The sequence below is a fragment of the Lynx canadensis genome, chromosome C1, assembly GCF_007474595.2.
Source record: "Lynx canadensis isolate LIC74 chromosome C1, mLynCan4.pri.v2, whole genome shotgun sequence".
NCBI lineage: Eukaryota > Metazoa > Chordata > Mammalia > Carnivora > Felidae > Lynx > Lynx canadensis.
The window spans coordinates 52,884,277-52,907,761 of record NC_044310.1 but is presented as its reverse complement, the minus strand read 5'-3'; the positions used below and the strand labels follow the sequence as shown (position 1 = coordinate 52,907,761).

General features: G+C 42.7%; 1 protein-coding gene across 1 annotated transcript in view; it reads right to left on the bottom strand.

Moving 5' to 3' along the window:
- CACHD1 (cache domain containing 1) overlaps positions 1-23,485 on the bottom strand; it is a 210,309-nt gene that overhangs the window by 46,628 nt on the left and 140,196 nt on the right. Inside the window, 4 exon segments of the mRNA XM_030325973.1 lie at positions 877-1,026; positions 7,695-7,911; positions 8,802-8,946; positions 11,821-11,947. Coding sequence (XP_030181833.1) covers positions 877-1,026; positions 7,695-7,911; positions 8,802-8,946; positions 11,821-11,947 — 639 coding nt within the window.

Below are 23,485 nucleotides of genomic sequence, written 5' to 3'. Positions count from 1 at the left end.
ATCTGGAAATGGATGGGAGGGATGAAAGACCATATGGGTCAAGACATGGCTTTGCGAATATGGTCGCCATGAACACTGAGGGTAAGGGGTCTGGAGAAGATACTCTGGGGGAAGGGTAATATGCATTAACAGGTGAAGAGACAGGACAGAACAGAAAAGTTAGAAAACTGGGCTGAACTCAGACTGGAGGACGCGTTGGAGAGAAGGAAAAATATTATCTCCTCAGATTGGCCGATTTATGAAACCCTTTCACATACTGATCTAATAGCAACAAAATCAACCTTCGTGAGTACCTGGAAAGTGACACTCTCCAGGTGTTTACTGTACATTAGAGCTAATCTTCCCAACAACCCTGTCACGTAGCTAATTCTTATCTCCATTATATAGTTAAGGAAGCTGAGGTGGAGAAAGTAGCAGAAGAGGCTGTAGGTGGGGATTCTGCAGGGAAACGTGATACTCACTGACTTGGTTATAGAGATGAATCTAGGTCAGTATTTTGGCTTCCTGAAGCTTAAATCAATGAGCTCAGTTAATAACCTCCACGCAGTATCAAAATCCAAGAATATGAAGGAGAACTGAAAAAAATGGAGCTATACAGAATCATTTGCAAGCCCACATAACTGGACAAGGTTCAGAAAGGAGCAGCTGGATGGAGAGAGCGCTGAAGAGAGAGAGGGACATCCTAACACATGCCCTGAATACCAACGTTAGGGAGAGAAAGGCTTGTGCAGGAAGCTGCTTAGCTGTCTCTCCTCATACCCTTCATCAAAGTGCACGCTGTTAGGGCTCTTTTTTACTTTTTTTTTTTTTTTTTGAAAGCAGCATGCACTTAGAGAGAACTTTCATCTGAAAGAAAAATCTCGGAATACTACCTACCATTCATGAGGGCATAGGTGAGAATCATTACAGAGTTGTTTAGAAAGCTATTTTCTTCATTGATGACGCGGAGAGTTGCCTTTTTATCTTCTTCCGAAGAGTCCTTTGATGTGATGCCAGCTGACAGGTAAATTATGACCATGTCTGTATCTAAACAAAAACATACAAATTGAATGTTACGTTGGATTCTAGCTAAAGGCAGCAGTTCTGTTTCTTTTTCATTTCCTTTGGACTTTCCCACCTCAAGGACCTGCCTGGCCGGGTATTCAGCCTCCTTCCCTGCCTCTGCTTCCCTTCCATCCTGCCCTTTGTGGGCCAGGAGGCCTCATTTACCCAGTGTCAGCTGAAGAGAAGTTCCCAATAAATTTACCAGATAGATAAAAGGTGATTTCCTTCAGGCATTCATGGTGTGGTAATTTAGCCATCCCAGATGGAGATCTCTCTTGCCTTCTGAAACAGAGGATATATCCTTTCCTCAGTGACTCAGGGGCTTTACCAGGAACAAACAATTTAGGGGTGACGAGGCTTTAAAATGGATGGTAGTTCTTCCACAGGCTCTTAAAATGTAAAGTTATTTGCCCCTACACTAAGTAGCTCCAGAAAACATTTTTGTTTTTATTTTTATTTTATTTTTTAAAGTTTATTTTATTTTTTTGAGACAGAGAAAGCGCAACTTGGGGAGGGGTAGAGAGACAGACAGAGGGGGGGAGAGAGGGAATCCCGAGCAGGCTCCACACTGTCAGCGTAGAGCACAATCTGGGGCGTGAACCCACGTGATCTGAGCTGAAACCAAGAGTTGGACGCTTAACTGACTGAGCCACCCAAGCGCCCCAAAACATTTTTGTTTTTTAAAACTTATCAGCGTAGAAGAGCAGTAAAAACATCAAGATGAGAGCCAGTAAAAACATTTCACCTGTGTTGAAATCCTAGCTCTGTAACTTATAAGTTGTGCCTGGGTAATTTTAGGCAGATTTTCTAACCTCTCTACACTCGCTCTCTTAACCTGTCTACAAAATGGGGATAATGACAGTACTTTCCTTGCAGGATTGTTGTGAGGACTAACTGGTTAATTCAAGAGACGAGCGAACCAAAGGCTGATGGCAGAGTAAAAGAGAAAGAAAACACCCTCCTCCCCCAAACAAAACCCTCCTATCAGTCTGAAGCAGCACCTATCACTCAAGATTAAATTACTTCCCAACTAGGGCTTGTGGGTAGAATGATTGAGGAGGTCATTTTAACTCAGTGTGAAGAATTTCCTTCAAGTGGATTTACTACAAAATAAAAGTAGTGAATTTCCTACCACTGGAGATAAGTAAACAGAGGCTGAATACTGAATGGAGGGAGGGAATTAAGTGAGCTGGACTTCACAGTTTTTCCAATCTGAGATTCTTTGGCTCACTATACATTTTTTTTTTAAACGTTTATTTATTTTTGAGACAGAGAGAGACAGAGCACGAACGGGGGAGGGTCAGAGAGAGAGGGAGACACAGAATCGGAAACAGGCTCCAGGCTCTGAGCCGTCAGCCCAGAGCCCAACGTGGGGCTCGAACTCACAGACTGCGAGATCATAACCTGAGCCGAAGTCAGACGCTTAACCGACTGAGCCACCCAGGCGCCCCGGCTCACTATACATTTTTATTGAGACATCCTATGTGGGAGTTTACCTTTCTATTGAGAAATAAATATTTATATAGTATGTCATATGCTTATTTCTTCAGGTCCTTATTCTTGTCATTTAACTGAGGTTACTTTATAGGTACTGTGGTAGGCAACCTCCAAGTTGGTCTGCCAGTGATCCTATTTCCTGATAGCCATACCCTCGTGTAACTGTCTCCCTCTGAGTGTGGGCTGCATTTCAAGACTTGCTTCTCGGGAATAGAATGCAGGAGAGGTAATGGGGGTGGGGAGGTATTAAGAAATCGATTCGGTTACAAAAAGCCAGTGGCTTCCACTGTGCAGGCTCTCTCACTCTGAGTCAGACACTATGCTATGGGCCATAGCATATGGCTCATAGAAGCCTCGTTAGAAGCCAGGCACCGAGGCCCTCAGAATTGAGTCCCTCCAGCCACCACGTGAATGAACTTGGAAGCTGGCCCTTCCCAAGTTGAACTCTGAGATGATATCAACTCTGGCCAACAGTGTGACTAACCTCATGAGACATCTTAAGCCAGAGACACCCAACTATGATGTATCTAGATTCCTGACCTACAAACACTGAGATAGTAAATGTTTAATGTTTTTTAAGTGACTGAGTGTTGGGGGAATTTGTTACCCAGCAATAGGTAATGAATACAGTTAGTTACCCTTTTAAAAAATTATCCTAACAATGATGAGGATACAAAGATTAGGTTTCCTTCAGTTTATAGATTTCCATCTTAAACTTGGAAGCATTCTTTTTTTTAAATATTTAAATCTTTATTTTTAAGAGAGAGAGAGAGAGACAGAGAGAGAGAGGGAGGGAGGGAGGGAGAGAAAGAACAAGCAGGGGAGGGGCAGAGAGAGAGGGAGACACAGAATCGGAGGCAGGCTTCAGGCTCTGAGATGTCAGCACAGAGCCCAATGCGGGGCTCAAACTCACAGACCATGAGATCACGACCTGAGACGAAGTCAGATGCTTAACTGACAGAGCCACCCAAGGGCTCCGCATTCTTTATTATACAGAATTGAATAATTAATGTTGTATCAATGTTGTACATTGAACTGAACGGAGTTTAATAAAATTGACTCAAAGAAGTAAATGCAATCTAAGTTGTTGTCTCTTATTTACTACCAAAACTTAATACACAAATAAGTGTATTATGATTGTTGAATAATTCTCTAACACTAACTGCAAGTTAAGAAAAAATTAATGTTTATTTATTTTTGAGAGACAGAGCGAGACAGAGCATGAGAGGGGAGGGGCAGAGAGAGAGAGAGGGAGACACAGAATCTAAAGCAGGCTACAGGCTCTGAGCTGTCAGCACAGAGCCCGATGTGGGGCTTGAACCCACCCAGGCACCCCACTAACTGCAAATTTAATTGTACTATTTACTCATCAGAAATTAAGAAGTGAAGGCTGACACACACACACAAAATCTCTAAGCTTAGAAATATCCATCTTAAACTTGATGTCAATTATTTTTCCAATGATGTAAATACTGTCCTATGAAATACTGTTAGTCCCCAAACTTCTCACTTAAACTTGAGACTGGAAAAAAAATGCTACTTGATTCCCTAGTTGGGGGAGTATAGATATACCATGAGGCTGATCTGAAGTATGAGGCAAACAAACCATCACCCCACGGCAAAGGTACCGTATGTGATAAATGCCTGGACACACGTAAGACGGACCTAAAAGAGAACTGAGTTTCTTACTTAGTTAGCTTTATGACTCTAGATAAAATATGCTGTCACTGAGAGCTGGTGTTAAGGCACAGGCCCACATTTGGAAAGCCAGAAGGCCAGCAGCCTGCAGCCCCTCCTTTAGTAGTCAAGTATTTTTCCTTCCCATTCCAACAGTAAGACATCCACCCTATAAACATCCTCATTGTCTCTGCCCAGCCTCTCTCCTAGTCCTATCCTTTTTAGATATCGGATCTGCCAAATTTGATATATTATGTTTTTACTTATTTGGATATTCCTTCCCTAGGCACTCAGAGGAATTAAACCTTATAATTAGTAATGTCATGGATGAGTAATTATAAGGGCTTGGGGCGGAGCAAAGACATAGCATGTGCCTGGAAGAAAACACAATAGCTTCCATTTGACAAGTCCCTGTCCAAGCCTTGATACAAGCATGTGTTGAGGTCAATATCAAAGAGGAAAGAGCAACTCAAATTAGGACTTCGCCCAAGCCATTGGATTCCCCACTCCTACCTCACCATTGTATTCCTTCTGCTACAAAATGACCTACGAACCAATCCCACCCTCAACAGGCAACCCAAATATGTCGATGGTATCAGTTACAGATTTGCCATGGGACTGAAAAAGAGCCAGCAATGGGTAAAAGTTTTGGATGTTCTGATTAGTGCAGAACAAATTGGTACAAAGCCACCATGATTTATGGCAGATAGCCTGTGTTCATATAGCTACTCACCTGGGGCAGATACTTTATTATCATGCACAGACTAATCCTTACAACAATCTTACAGGGTAGGTCTTACTCATTAGAACTCCCCCCAACCCTGGGGCTTTAAAACAGTATTAGGCATTCAGCAGAAGCTAAATAATTATCTAGGAAGCAGAAGAGAAGTAATGAGATAGAGTGCGAGCTCCTAAGATGAGTACATCCCTCCCTATGCTGTAGCCAAGTCTATAAAGTGTAGTCCTCAGCCATCTAGGCTTGAGGTCAACTTAGATGTTTGAGGTGTCTGCTCTAGTTTAGCCAGAGCTAGAAGTCCTATGGGAAACTGAATATCATAATAACCACGGGTAATATTCATTTAATATTTATGATGGAATCCTCGATCTTATTATCACCCTCAGTTTGCAGAAGAGGAAATTAGGCCTGGAGAGATCAAATAATTTACACGAGTTCGCAAGTTTATAAAAATTTCAGAGTAGGAATTTGAACTCACATTGGTTAAAGTCCAAAACCCACATACTTAACCACTATGCTAAATTGCTTGAAAACACCTCAAATCTCTCCCTAATGATCTGGACAATGCTAATTTCTGATGTGTTTCCTTATGCAATTCACTCTGAGTTCTTTTTCCTCTCAACTGCCAGTAGAAGCTGTCAAGTGAATGCCCGTGAGCAAAAATTTAGGAACATCTTACTTGGCTTAAAAAGGACTCCAGTGAGTATTTAAGTAACAGTGCCATCAAAATTCCTCCAAGGCTGTGATGGTCACTCTTCTTGCCATGTTTTTGTTTGCCAACATTAAGAAAAACCAAAAAACCCAGAGGAGAAATGCCTCCCATTAAAGCAGCCTTCTGTTAATGTGTAGTGCAGGGAAGTTTGTAAGAAGAGGTTTAATGAGGTCTCAGTTTTAAAGCTGAAACAAATGTCAACATTTGAAAACCAAGGGGGTTCACATAAAAATCCAGATTTCTGGCTTCTCTTAAAATAGGAGATCTGGCAACCCTGGGCAGGCCCTCCTACGTGGCAATCACAGGCTGCATAGAAAAACAGCTGCCTTCTCCATGGGCCATGTGCCCTCTAGTTTACCATGCTCCCCAAAATGATCCTCATTAACTTACTTTGGGCTCCCTTGACTCACAATCACTGCCAGGCCACAGCCAAACATTTCTCTCCATTATTTGAATACCGTAATAATAAAAAATGGACTTAAACTCTGAACATGGCTTAACGACTGGAAATCAAGTAGAAAAGTCTGGTGAGGAGTGTGGATAGGTAAACAGCAGCTGATAAATGGCATTGACCAACTAGCCAATCTGTCTTGAATACTTGGGAGTCAACCTTGTTCCACTGGCCTTACTGAATTGTGGGGAACTTTACTCTCAGCCGTCCTGTAATATTGGTCTGTGGCTAGTTGATGCTTGACAGGACTGGTAGGCAAAATTCTAAGATGATCCCAATGGCCCACACCCTCACTTCTGTGATTGTACTACATATAGTACATCCATCCAAAGATGGAGAGATTTTGCAGATGTAATTGAGGTTTCTAATAAGTTAATCACAAGGGAGAGCAAACGGATTAATTCAAAAGGAGATGGGTCTGATTAGAACAAATGAGCCCTTTAAAAGAGGGTCCAAGCCGTCCCTGAAGTCAGGGGCTCAAAGAAGAGACACTCTCCAGCTGGCTTTGAAGAAACAAGTACATGGGAGTTTTACAGTTGCAAGGAAATGAATTCTGCCAACAGCTGAGCTTGGAAGAAGACTCCAAACTTCAGAGGAGACCACAGACCTAGGTGATGTCTAGACTGAGTCTTGTGCAACCCTAAATAAATCCTTTCAACTAGAACGCAGGTAAGCCATGTCTGAACTCCTGACCCACGGAATGATCTGTGTGATAATAAACGTACATTATTTTAAGCTGTTATTAAATTCGTGGTAATTTGTTATATACAAACATAAACCTAATATGGCATCCACCATCATTAGTTGTAATAATTCCAGTAGCCTCCACCTTTTAAGGGACCACCAGGTGCCAGTTACTATGCTTTGCATTTCTCAATACTATCTTAGTTTTAATGCAGACATACAGAACAACTTGAAAATATATTCTTTAAGTTTATCTCAATAGGATATATTCATTAAAAAAAATCCAACAAATACATATTAGAATATAAAAGGGAAAATGACATAAGATTCCTTTCAGTAGTTTCAAAGCATGTGTCTTATTTCAAATATCTTTTCCTTCAGTTTAGCATGCATCCTAATTCCAGATTTTCTTTAATACATGAAAATTAAATTAGAGTGCCTTTGTACATTTGAAGGGCCGTGCTCATCTAAATGACAGCTGGTTACAAGAAGGAAGGATCAAGGCAAGAATCCTGCAGCCTGTTTACGTGCACATGCGCACAAGTAGACATCCACTCTTAAGTCCACGAGAGGCAAGGCTGACAATTAGCATTAAAAAGGACGTAGATATTCCCCTGGGAAATAAATGGGGCTGTGTTCTTAATAAAGGGGCAGGAAGAAGAGACTCTGTGAAGGAAGAAATCGTGCAGGCTGAGTACCTTTGATTGGAAAAGATGAGAAAACTGAATTAAGATCTTAGTCCTAGATGACGAATAGGACAACACATGAAAATTTTATCCCAGGTCGGTTTTTTAAAAATCCCTCTCGACACATCTGTGTGATCAATTTACAATGTATTCCTATCGACATCCTTGATCTGTTAGTTTCTAAGTCCTCTGAGAGAGCACACTTACTCGCTTGGAACTTTGTGTTATTGTTTGTGCTTCGAATCAGCTGAAATGCCTTTTGAAATCCCACTGCATGCTGGGTAGGACTGTCCAAAGACTTGACGCTGCTGACGAAGGTGGACATTTTCCTTTTTGTCTCACTCGTGGCTGGAGACAGGAACGTCTTATAGCACTGGTCGAGTGAGCACGTCCTGACCGTGTCGGCCACAGTCAGCACAGAAATCTGGAGGACAGAAAAAGAAATCTTGTTATCTTATCATTTGAAAGTTTTTGTTTGTTTCTTTGTTTTTTTTTCTTAATTCTGGAAAAGCCCAAGAACTGAGAAGGCCTACAGAACAGTTTCTGAGAGTTTAAAAAATAAATGTTTGGAGGCATAAATCTATCCAATTTGAAAAGGATTAGTTAAGGATTGGTAACTGGGAGGGACTCTAGAGTTTGTTTTTTTGTTGGTTTGTTTGTTTCAAGATGAAGTCAGCAGTATGGTGTTCTTCTATAACATTAAGAATAACTGTTGCATGCAGGGAAAAATCTTAGCAAGTACTAACCATCTTGGTTTTCCAATTGGAGGTGGGGGTGAGGGTAAAGCCACAGAGTGTTTTAAGCAACTAGATTAGTCAGTAAAACCTTAGGAGCTGAAAAAGTCAAAATGATGAAGCACAAAACGTCCACACGCAACAGATTATCATTAGCTATAAACACACCTGTCTCTGAGGTATCCTAGAGATTAGGACACCTCTAGAAGCCTTCCCTTATCCCACACTTCTCATAAATGTTGAGATAAAGTTCAGCCATCCACCAGCATCAAGCCCTTGTCCTTTTCCCCCCCTCAGCACACAACTTCTGGTGTGAAAGTCACAGCTTATTGGAAATCTTACCAGAAGCCATGAAGGAAGAAGCACAAGACTTGGCTTGGTGGGGGCGATTGTAAAAGAGATTTGGAAACCAGAGTTGGTAGCTGCTTGCTCAAACAAGAATAAAAACCAAACCAACTCTCTTTTCCCAAAGTCATTTTAAATATGGATTTAAAACTATAGATCATAAAACATAAAGTACTTTTTGAAAGGCATTGAAGGAAGATTCAGTTGCCACAGGGGTCACTGGGGTAATGGTCACCTTATCATGTTCATCGATGGCGCTGAGGATGACCCGGGCAGCATCCTTGGCGATCTGAAGCTGGGTGTCCGTGACAGAAGCCCCATGGTCCAGGATCACTACTATGTGCTTTGACTGTGGCCGGACCGTGGAGACGTAGATAGGTCTAGAAGGGGGAGAAGCTCTCTGGGGTCAGTCCTGGTTTAGGTAAAAAGACCTCAACCTACACAGCTGTGAACACTACAGATGTGCAGGCATTTGATGTCCATGTGTTTTTCCAGGGATGGCACAAGGATGGAGAGATCAGCTGGCAAGGAGAAATGGTATTGGTGCACTGAAACACTACCTTGAGACAATAGTAAACATAGAACAGGGACTGGTAACTTAGGTCTTCCAAAGATTAAAGCAACTGGGAGGAGATCTTAAGAAGCAAATTCAGTTGGTGGAGCATGTGACTCTTGATCTTGGGGTTGTGGGTTCAAAGCCCACAATTGGGTATAGAGATTACATAAAAAATAAACTTGAAAAAAAGGGGGGGGCAGCAAATACTTTGGGGGGCTGGCCTTTTCAACATACTTGAAAGGCAATGCTCTCAGCTGTGTGTGGTGATACTGCTCAAGGTTACCCAATAGTCAGCTACAGAAAATGGAACTGGTGGCCCTTCGGGCTGCAGAGACCGCCCAAGAGGGAGAGGACGGTCCACTCGCCCGTGCCACGTCCTCCTCTGCAGACGAACAGAGTGGGGTTGTGCTAAAAGTGAGACAGACTGGGATCTGTGAGCACACTGGGCAGCCTTCAATAGCAGGTTTGGTTTGTCTCCACCAGACAAAGCTAACCGCTTAAGAGGGCCCTTTCCTTTCTGTACTAAAGCAATTCACACAGGTCAGCCACCAAAAGGCCCCTTATCTGAGCATTTAAAACCATGCCATCAAATTTGTCCAAGCCTGTGATAACAGCTCTCCTTGCCAGGTTTTTGTTTGCCAACATTAAGAAAAGGGGGTGGAGGGAGGGTGGGGAAGGTCCAAAGGAGAAATGCCTCCCATCAAAAGCAGGCTTCGGCTAATGTGCAGTACAGGAAGGCTTGTGAGAGAGGTTTAATGAGGTCTCTATTCACAGTTTTAAAGCTGGAACAAATTAGGGGGAGCTTAAGAAAGCAAGTCAGCCTCAAGAGAATTGTTTAGTGACACCCCTAAAACCTAGATTTTTCCATGAAATGTCAGACGCCAGTTGAGTCACAAAAGCCTGGGCACAAATTAAGAAATATAGGCAAAGTTCAAAAAAAAAAAAAAAAAAAAAAAAAAAAAGAATCCTTCAAAAATCTGGCCAAGTTTACACTTTTGTTCTCAAGCCAAACGTCCTACATTAACCCTGAAGTACCACTGTACTTTCACTAGTCAGTAACATTAAGTCAGTAGGGAAACGGAATAAAAGAATCCAGAAAAGTTGGCTACAGAAATGAAAGAGAAACCAGAAAGGAAGCAAATCTGAGTATCCCAACACGGACAACCATGTCAAATACTGAACTCTGCACGTCTTCCAGGCAAGGTGAGTGAATTAAAAAAACAAGAAACAAAAAACAAAAACAAAAACAAACATAGCATATCTCCTTTCCAACTCAACCCATATGAAATGAAAAGCGGAATGTGTTCACACTGTCACAATAAGTTGTTAAAAAACTGTTTTAGAGGGATGTATAAATAGTAACATTAAATGTAAAATCAGGGAATCAGTCCTCACAGCATGATTTGTATCCACGGGTTCCTTTCTTGTGAGCTCTGAAAGCCCATTCCACATTTCAAAGGATGTAGAGAACTTGCAACAGTTAAGTCAAGTAAAGAGCTGGGAACAGCAATCTATGAGGGGAGGAACCTGGATTACTACTTAGCCAAGGGAAGACGCCTTGAGGATTGGTTTAATGCAGATTCAGAGTGGATATGCACGAAACCTTCCAAGTGGAGGTGAGTGCTGATGATTTGTGACAAGGCCCTGCTTGTCCTTCTGGACTTTCCCTCATGGGTGATTCATTAACAGCAGCATGCCAGTCAAACTATCTTCTTAGAAGTAAATGCAAATTAGATGGTTCATGGGGTCTCTGGCCTCTCCTTAGATGAGCCAGACTAGACCCAAGGTCATGGCTTCTGGTCTAGTCTCTAAGACACTGAAGTCTTCAACCAGGATGTCTAGAGAGGGAACAGTAGAAACCATACCAACAACACAAAGATCTTTCTAGGATAAGCACAGAAGAGGTATTTTCCCTGGGGAAAATTTTAGACACAATTTAAAGTAAAGATAAAGAGAGGCTAAAGTGATGGCTAATTCAGACTCCAAAAAATGGCAATGAAAAATGAACATCTTGCACTAGCTCCAGATTTTCTGGCATCAAACATCTGACACTGTGAAGGGAAGCTGTAGGGATTCAAAAGGGAAGTGCCTTTGCCTAAGGGGTTCTGTAAATTGATGAGTCTTGTCATACAAATGAGCTCACCATTACCGCCCTTCTGGCTAAACGGTACACACTCCACTCATTTCCGTGAGAAGAGCAGGGATGTTAACCATCTTCAATCCAATGTGTTCTGGACAACCTTAAAACTTCTAGTAGCTCAGATTGCATGTAAATTTCAAAAAGATGGCTAAGCGCATTGTCACAGAAAGGAAAGCTGGGAATCACAAAGTCCACTCTGAGACAGGCTATGAAGTCATGTAGGGTGGCACTTTAGAGAAAGGATTATCATTTCTGTCTCATCAAAGATGCCTGAAGCTCAAAACAACCTGGGCGCCTCCAACAATTTAATTTCTTTAGTGAATATTTTGTTTTCTTTGGCTTGTTAGACAGCTTATAGACAAACTCTGGGCTTTATCATTTGCCCTTCCTAGAGTTTCCATAGCCACATATGCTCAGTGGTGAAATCATTTCAGAACAAGTTCCTGAAATCACAGCTTCGAGGCAGAACCATGTATGTAAATGAGGAGTCTCTATTTCACACAGATGACTCTTAAGTAGTAATTAAAACCTTAGCATTTAGCAAGCAAGTCAACATACCTACTGCGATGCTCATAGCTGCCCTTACACCGGAACTTGTGTGCTGGGAAAACAGTGAAAATTCCTTCTTCCGAACTGAAATATTGCCACTTAATTCCAGGGTTGGATTTCAGGTTGTCTGCAAGAACTGGAGTGGGGAAAATGAAATATAACCACCAAATCCACAGGTGCAGGCAGGCACCGCTCCTTAGGCATCTGTTTTGCATAAACTGCTTGTAGTATGAAGAAATCCCACTAGATCTAAGGCTGTAAATTTTCCACTAAACATTTTCTTTCTGCTCCTTAAAAAACACCCATGAATAGAGAAATGTAATGAATGCTTCAGTCAAGCGAAGCTATTATTCTTAACACTGCATGGTGACACTCTATGTCCTGGAATATTTTCCCAGCATGAATGATTCATTTGCACTAGCCTCTCCCCTCAGTAGGTTGGTCCCTGTTGGACCAGCATACACTTGCTGGCTTGGGGTACATTCTCTAATTGTGGAAAAGAGTGACATTAAAGGGCTAGTCTCCAGAGGGACTAGACCCATGACCTTGACCCCGTTCACGCCACAATGAGGAAAATAGCACAGATGGTACTTGAAAGGTCAGAACCACCATCATTCAGTAATAGCTTACAGAGTGATTCTAATGTGCCAGTACTGGGATCCAGGCTTTCCTTCATGTTATCTCATTTAACCCCTAAAACAGCTGTATGATGAAGGCAGTATTATTATTCCCTACTTTGGACTTTAGAACATATGCCTAGACGGGCGCCTGGGTGGCTCAGTTGGTTAAGCATCCAACTTTGGCTCAGGTCATGATCTCAAGGTTCATGTGTTTGAGCCCCGCATCAGGCTCTGCACTGGTGTTGAAGAGTCTGCTTGGGATTCTCCCTCTCTGCCCATTCCCCACTTGCACACTGTCTATCCCTGTCTCAAAATAAATTAAAAAACTAAAAAGAAAAAAAAAGAAAATGCGCTTAGAGAGCTTAAGTGATTTGTCTAAAGTCTCATCAGTAAAGGATCATGTCGGGATTCAAGCCTGGGTGTCCTGGTTCCTATGTTCTTACCACACGGTATCGCCTCCCTTCCTATGTACACTGTATCCCGCCGATGCCACTGACGTGCAGCAGGAATGACAGCTACCTTAACGCATGCAGTCCTGTCCCCAAACCTCCATGAAGCCTTGCTTATCCTCTCCCTTCTCTGATGCCCTTCTGACTCTCTTCCCCACTAAATCAGTTACAAATTATACACTCACTATGTGTACGTTACTGCTTTACGTGCTGCAGGATACACACAGTTGAGCAAAAACCAAGCCCTGTTGCAGTAACTGATCCACCAGAAGACTTACATAGCAGATCATGGGGTGCAAAGCAAGGGGAGGAGGAGTCTGGGCAAAGGCAAAGAGAAAGTGCGACGCGCATTTGACAAGAATGTATAGAAGCTCTGACCGCCACGCAGCCACCCTGGAGTCTGGTTCCGAGGTCGGCAAACTCTTGCAAAGAGTCGCAGAGTCAAGAACTCTGGCTTTGCAGACCAAGCAGTCTCTGTTGCAATGCATCCGACTCAGCAGCTGTAGTGCCACAGCAGCCAGGACACGGAGGGCCGTAAGTGTGAGGGTGTGCCAATTAGAGTTTATTTACAAACAATCAGCGGCGAGCTGGATTTGGTCAGTGGGCCTTCAGTTATAGTGCTGGTCCCCTGACTGCACTGTGTGTGATATGCACTCCCCAGAGGGCCTAAAGCATGGTCAGTGCCTCACGCTTTCAGCGATTGCCCCACCAAACATACACTGAGAAAGTGCAGCGTATTTTATCCTCACAAAAATTCTAGGAGTAACAAATTATTATCCTCAAGTTACAGACCAAGAAGCCCTCTCAGAGTTTCCTGGCCTCCCTGAGGGCTCCCCGCGGACAAGACCGCAGTCAAGCACGCGTGACCACAATGCCGGTGCCCGTCCTACTCTGCCAGGCAGAGGTCAAGGTCAACACCTGGACTCAGGCGACCATGCTCTCCCTGGAGACCTATGGCTGAGGTGAGTGCATGTCAACATGGAGGCGGCTCTTTCTCTGGGGGTCTGAAGCCTTCGCCTTGATCTCATGTTAGCACTGGTCTTGAGGCAGCCCTGCCGAGCCGGCAATAAAAAGGCAAACACTGCCTTTGGAAGTAAAGCTCAATGACCTCATTTAAAAGTAACATCTGTAACAATAAACAGGCTACAGTGAGACTATTAAAAGGGGAGCCAAGGAGAGCGAGAATGTTTTAAAAATAAATCAGAATTCATACAGTGCATGATACATTTAGTCTCCCCACAAAAGATCATTTTGGTTCCTTATAATCATTCCGCCACTAGAGTGTAAGTATCAGGCAAGGTTCCTCAAACCCTCCTGCTGAGAACTCCTTTGGCATCTGATTAAATTTCATCCATTATTCGGTACTAGCAGAAGATGATGGATATGATGGTAATGAGGACCCCAGGGCCCAGCAGCAATCTATCACTGTGGTGTGAACCCCAACTGGGCCCCTCTCTGACCAAGATGTGGAGGTGAATAGAGGCCTATTTTCCACACAGGCAACCCAGAGGCAGCTTCCCCCATTCCTAGAAGTTAGTGAGGTGTTGGGGCCACTAGATAACTTGGGCCGGGGTGCTGCATGCTTGCTCTTTCCTCAGAAATGCTGGACAATGTCCAGGAAAAGGCTGGGCATACGTCCAACCTGCCGGCCCATGATGCACAGTGTCAGGTTTTAGGCTATCAACGGGTAGGACCTGTATTCGTCTCAACTGCTCTGCACACCTAACTCAGACAGACACATGTGAAGGTGGCAGTAAATGGTTTCTTCTTCCCTGGAGCTTCTGCCCAATTGGAAGCTACTACAGTCTCTGAAATCCTCCAGCATCTTACCTCTCCCACCTTCTGGTTAGAGTAATTACTTTTCCGGGTAACTTTTCGCTCCTCCATCCCCAGAGTCGGAGATCCTTGAGGACAAGTTCTGTATCAGAGTCACCTCTGTGCCTTGAGCAGAGATGCCCAGTTCTCTTCACATCAAGGTGCTCCCTCCGTGAGAGCTGCAGGGTTGAAGTGTGCAGCATACAGGCTGGGAGCCTCTGCTCAGAAGTACTCTTTCTCAGCCATCTGTGACACGTTTGTTTTAACCAACTCTCTTCTAATGCCAAATCCAATTAAAGATCGATATCGTGACTCAATCGATATAGAGCAAGGATAACGATAACGGTTGACACTCTGTTCTCCCAACACCACTGCCAGCATGACAGGCACAGAAATAGGTAATTAGAGAGAGAAAAAGCCTGCTTGTCTGATGATTTCGGGAGATGATACATGTCAAAATATATCAACTGTATGTTCCACTTGTGAAGTTTATGGCCTGTCAATTATGTCTCAATAAGGCTGATTTGATAATAAGACAGTGAAAGTTTACTGAGCATCGTACAGACCAGTTTTGCACACAGTGTGCCGATTTTCATAATTACTTTAGGAGTTTGTTATTATATCCGTTTTACAGATGCTGAATGAACTTGCTCAAGGGCAGAGTCATGATTTGATCTAGGTGGGTCTGCCTCCAAAGCCACATGCTCTTTCCAGAGCACGACAGTGCCTCTATGAGGTCAGTGAATAGATGCTGAATGCATTGGCAATCAGCAGATGGAAAAGTCTCTTGAGAGGCAGAATATACAAATGTTGGTGTTTCTCAATCAAAATAACCAGCTGCATTAGTGTGTAAATATACAATGTGAATAAATTGCAATTAAGAAGACACGTGACAGAAAGGATAGGACAACGGCAAGAAGACTTAAGCTAATGTGAGCATTTAATCTTGTGAGAAAAAAACAAGTGGCTGAGCTGCTAAAACTGGCCCACGCCAGCTGAGCAGTCCAACGTCACTGGGTTCACCACTGACCCCACAGGCTGGCTTAGCTGGAAAAGGGCACAGACACATACTGTAGCTCAGAAGGCAGAGTCAAGCTAATTATAACACTCAGGACTCTGAGTGACACTAAGCCATTAAAAGCATATTTTAGAGAATAGAGTTTTTATGCCGCTGAGAAACTATATCACTGAGACCTCTTAATTATTCTGTAGGTGTTCAACAGATTGGAGGGGTCTTTCACTGTCAATTTGAATAAACATAAGAAAGCCCGTTGGACACAGGCCCAATGCTATTTTGCACTATTTAATTTGGGTTGGCACTTAGGAACTAGAAGAAAGATGCTGATAAATCAGAATGGACTGGGAATAGGAAGCCATGGATTTTGGTCCCATCTCTGACTGGCAAGCTCTCTGACCTTAAATCTACTCACTGTACAGCATCCAAAGGCATCTTTCTAAAATGCAAATCAAATCCCAACATTGCTTTGCTGAAAACCCTCCCAAGGTTTCCAACTGTGCTACAACTCGCATTGCATCCAAAACTGATAAGGCCCTGCACCATCTGGCCCCTTCCTACTCTCCATACTCACTTTATATATACACGTATACGTATATATATGGAGAGTACATATATATATAAAGAGAGAGAGAGAGAGAGAGAGAGAGAGAGAGAGAGAGAGAGAGGAGAGAGAAAATGAATCTTAAGCAGGCTCCAGGCTCAGCGTGGCCTCAGCCCCATGACCCTGGGATCATGACCTTAGCCGAAATCAAGAGTCAGACACTCAACTGACCCCACTCCAGGTGCCCCGCTCTAACCTCACTTTTACCCTCTTCAACTCACTACACTGTACGTCAAGAGCTACATCTCTCAGTTCGGCAAATGTGCCAAACTCTCCACACAAGGTGATCCTTAGCCCGGAAGAACTCTTTTACCGTCTCAGAGAGACCTTCCCTGACCGCCCCTCGCCCCCACCCCCCACCGCAATTATTATCCTCTCTCATAGCTCCCTGTATTTTCCTTATAGCAAAAGTTAGTAATGGTCAGTGTACTGATTTTGTGGCTATGTTTCAGGTCTCTCAGGCAGACGTGCCATAAGCTCTGTGAGGGCAGGAGCAGAGTCTGGAGCCAAGTTCATCACAGAGCCTGGTGCCTGCCTCATTTTAGGAAGCACTGAGTCGCTAACTGCTAGATAAACCAGTGAATGATGGCCTTGGCCAAGGCTCTTCACCTCTGGCCCCAATGAACTCTCACAATGTCCTCATCTCTAGTCTCTACGTGATGGATTTGGATGAGGTATTTCCATAGATCCTTTAGAAACCAAAGAGAAGTAAGAAGGGTAACGAATGAGGGTCAATAGGAAGGAAGGAAGCGCAAAGATTTACAACCAGAAAGAGCAAATTTCTAACGGACTTTGATCAAGTTTATGCAAAAACAAAAAAAAAAGAGGAAAAAATTAGTATTCTTACTTCCTAGTAACTTAGAATAACTTGGTAGTCAGTACTAAGAGATGATTATTATTGACCCAAGAGTAAGGAAAATGTCCAAATAGGACCAAGAAACATTTAGACAGAATGAGAGAGAAAATTCATATTGGCCTTTAACAAACAAGGGGGTTCCTGTGACAACTCCTTGTTCTTTAAAGGCAAGCTCGGTTCCCCAGGTCACTTTCTGTGTAGCTTTCAACAAATTTACTATTTTTCTCTCATAGTTCCTATGTTAATTCTAGCAAAGACAATTTCAAAATACCCAATGGCTTATTTTTCTTGAATCACAACACACAAATCGTTGTCGGAAAAGCAGCTAAAAAATGTTCCTTTCCTTGGGGCGCCTGGGTGGCTCAGTCGGTTAAGCGTCTGACTTCGGCTCAGGTCATGATCTCGCGGTTCGTGAGTTCAAGCCCCGCGTCGGGCTCTGTGCTGACAGCTCAGAGCCTGGAGCCTGTTTCTGATTCTGTGTCTCCCTCTCTCTCTCTGGCCCTCTCCCGTTCATGCTCTGTCTCTCTCTGCCTCAAAAATAAATAAACGTTTAAAAAAAAAAATGTTCCTTTCCGGGGTGTCTGGCAGGCTCAGTCGCACAGCATGCGATTCTCGACGTCAGGGTCGTGAGTTTGAGCCTCACGTTAGAGGTAGAGTTTACTTTAAGAAAAATGTGCCATTCCCCTTTATAGGCGTTCTTTATTTCCCATTTATTGAGTCTCAAGATTTGTCTGCATTCAGTGTAGTATGCTGTCTGTGGAGAATTCTAACATATGGGCTCCAGATCCCATGGCCCCCAAATATTTCCCTTCCAATTTCACCATCTACATCTGACCAATTTTTCCATCAGCTTCTCTAGTCAAAATGAAACCATGTCCCCAAACTCCTTGACTGCCCTTTTTAATGCTTAAACCACCAGGCTGATGAGAAATAGATGGATTACAAACTGCTTGTAGTTGGGCTGTGACTTTGGTTTTTCCTGATGGTATTATCCACCAAAGGTAGAAACACAAAGAAATTGCTCTGTAGTAGAAAGCTTGTTGCCTCCCACCTCAAGGAACTCTGGCCTTTCTGATGCCCAGCCCAACACTACTCAGCTAAACACACAAAGCTATCTACCTCCCACAGCTTGCCAAATATAAGATACAAGAGCTGTCCTAAATACACAGAATGGCAGGCAGGCAGGCACACACACACACTTCCCCCAAAAGACCAGAAATGCAGAGCACATTTCAATAATATTCTGTGCAACAGCAATCATTTTGGAGGGGAATAAAACAAACATTTTTAGGACTCCAAACCAAATTTGTGGCATTATACCCTGTATCACACCTTCCAGTTCCTACTCCTAGCTCCCTTCTAGAGCATCATTTTACCACATATTCTGGAGGAGCCATATTTCATGGACCCTCAGACACTGTTTATATGTTCAGGAGTGGTAGGCATATTGAGTATTTGGTCATGTACCAGGCACTTTGCTAAGTCTTTTATACAGATTATCCCAGTTAATTCTCATTACAACCTTTTGAGGTAGGTTTAATTTAACATTCAGGTAACCAAGGCATATAGAGGTTAATCTTTCAAGTGTCTGACAGCTAAGCAAGAGCCAAACAAGAGTTGAAGGCTTCCTGTGGAGCTTTACCAAAGAGATATTATTATTCCCATTTTAAGCTAAGCATATTCTGCCTCAGGAATGGAAGAGTGACCCTAAGCTCTGACCCCTGAATGGGCTCCAGGCCATGTATCCCAGTGATTCTTCCACCACAATGACCATGCTAGTAAAAGGCCACTGCCAAACTTAATGACAGCTGACCCAGCTAATCCCACTGTATTTACTTCAGTCTAATATGAAGGAGAGAACATCCTCAAATCTCTGGTTCTGCTCCAAACTCACAGTTCCTTGTATCCATTCTAGGTTATCTACATAATGCAAAACTAACCATTCCACTCTGTCCTTGATTCGGTTAAGACAGCCTGGTCATGGGCTCAGAGAATCCAGAATAAACTTCTGGGGCAATCTAGGATCAGTGTAGGACTTACTACTCTATCCCCTTCCTTTTAATAGACCACACCCAGAGGACCCAAAGGACCAGGTGATCTCCAAACATTCATGGAAAGGGTAGGAGAAACTTTGAACAGAGTTCTCAAAGCCTAGCTGATTGTCACAATCAGCTTTTGCAACCTACGGATTCCCAAGCTTTACCAAGCCACCATTTTGAGTGGCCAGGTCTGGGCTGGGTTTTTTGACAAAGCACTCCAGGTGACTCTGATGACTGGAACAACTGGACCAAGACATTTAACTCCATTGTCCCATCTGTTTCCTTAGTTCTACTTTCTTCCTAGACTGACTGTCCTCAGCATATAAACATTTTCAAGTTTCCCTAACTTAAAAAACAATGAAGTTTCCCTAACTTAAATGATTAGCAATAGCAGAAACAATAGAACACTTCCTTCATTCTATCTCTTCCCTAAGTTATCAGGGACCTTTCCCCTTGTTTGCAGCCAAACAACTTGGAAGAGTGAGTGATCTACAAAGATTCTCTGCTTCTTGCCGTCTCATTTATCCTTCATCTAGCCATTTTGCTTATGCCATGGCCATCTCTCGACTGCCCCCTCCCACTTTTGGATAACATGTAATAGTCTAGTCCGGTTTTCTTTTTCTTCCAGGCTAACTACATTTCTGTCCACTCTCCACAAAGCTCTCTGGCTTATGCTGCTTAAGTCTGTCAGCTTGTTGACTCCAAGCTAAAAAACAAATCAAAACCAAACCCAACCAAAACCCAACTCCTCAGAGTAATATACAAGTGGTTAAAAACTAGCTTAGTGTTACCTTCATTTCCTGTTACTTACTCCCTCTTATACAATGATACTGATTGTGCTGGCTGCACTTTTTATAGATTTCTAAATGGGAAATGTACTTACCACATGCATATCACCAGGATAATTCCCGTTGTCTTTTGAGACTCAGCTCAATCTTAGAATCTGGGCTCAAGTGCTCCAGGGTACCTTTATCATTATAGCACTTAGCTGTATGGTAACTGTATCGTCTGTTGATCTTCTCCTTCCCTTCACTCCCCTCAATAAATACATATATACAACTGTTTTTAAGCTTTGAGAGTAAAAATTCTGTCTTGATTATCTTGGTGTCTGCCACAGAAACTAGCATATATAGATGCTACCTGAGAGAAGCTCTTTAGGAGGAAGTACAAGGAATGAGTCATGGTTGGTTCTGGATCTCACGCTTCGGTGACATGTAAAATGAAGCTGCTGTTAACTGACACATGGAACATGGAGAGGGAAGAGGCTGGCTTGGAAGAGTCTAAGACATGGGTTTGATTTTAGACATAAAGAGTTTGAAATGTCAGTAGGCAGATTACAGGGATGGAAAAACCTCATCATAAGCTGTCTGTGGTAGGAAGCCCATTGGATTAGGAGTCAGGACATATAATGTTTAGTCATCTCAATACCAACAATTTGTTTGACTTTAGGTAGATCAATTGGGCCTGTTTCTCATCTATAAAATGGACTGGATACTTGTCTTTGGTATCCATGGTGAGAATAAGATGAAAACATGAGATGGCTTATGAGGTACTACGAAGCAGAGCAGATTGATTTTCTTGTGTACATTGTGTGTTTGGACTCACCATAGTTAGTATCACGCAAATGTAGGATGATATTATTCATGCGCATAGTCTGTGTCCTTCTATATACCTGGGATATTTATGTCTGATTTGCTGTGAAGCTAAAGAAACCAGCGCTACCTTGCAAGCAAATTACAACCACATTCTTTTCTTCACTAAGGTCCTTCAAAAGGCTTGGCTCTTCCATTATAAAAACAAAAGCACAAAGAAAATCCTAGTCTCTCCCTCTCCCTTCCTTCCTTCCTTCCTTCCTTCCTTCCTTCCTTCCTTCCTTCCTTCCATTCATTCATTCATCAAAAAGCATTTACTGTGTACCTGCTATGGGCAGGTCACTAGATCGGGAACTCAATGAATAAAAACTAAATGAAAAGGAGCAGAGGATCAGGTAGATATTCAAGATAAAAAATTCAATTTCTAAGAATGTACCGTAGAGTAAAATAATAAAGAAGAGTTGTAGCTGGGCCAACATGACTCTGAATGACAACCCCCCCCTCCCCCGCCTGCAAGCTCCCCCTGAGGTGGCTGAGGACTCCACTGAGACTGTATCTCAGCCCAACTTCTCCCACCGCTCAATCCCACTTCTTTCCTTTTCCCGCAGGCTGCCAGTCTCCATGAAGCGTGCCCCTAGTGAACCCAACCTGTACAACCGACAAGGAATTCTACCTATAAGAGTCAGGAAAAATGACAGAAGTTGGGCCCCGAGGAATGAGCAATATTTTACAAGTCAGAGAAGGCAGGCACTGTATTTTAGGATAAAAACAATAACATAAGCTAAAGTATGGAAGAGTGAGAGAGACTGGGGATTTGAAGAAATGAAAGTGATTCCCTGAGGGTAGAGGGAAGAGGAGGAGGAGAAAATGGAGATGAAAGGCCTCTACTTTATGTTACAGGTGAGTCATCAGAGGTTTTTGAGAAATGGAGTTACAGCGCAGATGTTTGCAAAATATCTATAGTGTACAGAATATATTGAAAAAGAGAATAAAAGCAGAGAAACCTAATGGGAGGTTTTTTATATTAATTCTGTATTTAATTCTATATTCTATATTAATTTCTATATTAACAGAAAGGTCTATGAAGATCTAAGTTTATTGTCATTAGCAGTGGAGAAGACAAGGGGATTCAAGACATATCTTTGAACTACGGATTCTGAGCCAGGTTGCCCCTTCAGTGCAAAGGGGACAATGAGAACTACATCACAAGTCAGCATAATACCCAGGAAGAAGCACACATAGTAAAAGCCTAGTGAGGGGTCTTGTACATAGTAAATGCTTAACAATATCCACTCACTCACACTCTCATTTGATCACCAACTCAAGAGAAATCTGTTAAAACCTGGGGAAGTACTAGGTGGAAAAAGGTGAGGAAGAATTCCCAGTGTGACCAGGATGGAGGTGGAACTAATTGTGACAGTGAGCCCAGACTGGGGAGAAGTTTAGAGAAAAGTGAGCTGTCTGTTTAATTTTTGAGGTAGCAGGGTGCCTGGGTGGCTCAGTCGCTTAAACATCTGACTCTGTTTCGGCTCAGGTCACAATCTCATGGTTTATGAGTTCGAGCCCCACGTCCGGCTCCAGGCTGACAGTGCAGAGCCTGCTTGAGGTTCTGTCTCTCCTTCTCCCTCTCTCTGCCCCTCCCCCTCTCACTCTCTCAAAAATAAATAAACTTAAATAAATTTAATTTTTGAGGTAGCTACAGAATAATCACAGAGACATGTGTGTCTTAAATTTGGTTACTCAGTAAAAAAAAAACAAAACTCAAATAGGCCACAGCTGGAATGAGAGATTTGGAATATTTCATAGCATGTGGTAGGAGCCAAGGTGCTGGCTAAATTGAGAACATTTGGGGAGATAACATTTAGAAGTGAGGAAGGTGATTAAGAGAGGACATGTGGGGACATCTACCTGAGGAAAAAGGAGCTTAAGAAGAAAAATGAAAAGGACTCAGAAGTAAACAGGTAAATGGTACAGAGTAATTTTATAGAAACCAAAGGATGACAGAACTTCAAAAAAGAAGTTTACCTGTCAACTACTACACAGGGGTCAAGGAAAACTGAAGAGGGGTCACCTGAAATCCCTCCAGGGGAACAATGATACAGTTAAAAAAATTGGGACATTCTAAATGTTAAACTGGGGCAGACTGGTTAATTCAGGGATTTTTTTTAAGTTTATTTTATTTTGAGAGAGAGATAAAGAGGGGCAGAGAGAGGAGAGAGAGAGGAGAGAGAGAGAGAGAGAGAGAGAGAGAGAGAGAGAGAATCCCAAGCAGGCCCTGCACTGTCAACGCAGATCCTAATGCGAAGCTTTATCTCACAAACCATGAGATCATGACTTGAGCCAAAATCAAGGGTTGGACACTTAACCGACTAAGCCACCCAGGTGTCCCTACTTCAAGGATGTTATACAATCATTACCACCATGATCTAGAAGTATATTTATTCACATATATACAAAGAAATGTTCAGGATATATTTGTTAACTAAAACAAAAACAAAACCAGGCTGTATCCATTATGATATGTATTATGAGAGAAGATGCATATGAGAATATATGCGACTAATAAAATCTTCTGCAATCAGTATAAAAGGGTTGTTGTGACAAACTATAAGAAAGACTAGTCTTTGCAGTAGCACCCATTATAGGGCTGGAACTTGAAGGGGAATCAGTGAAGAAAAGAGGCC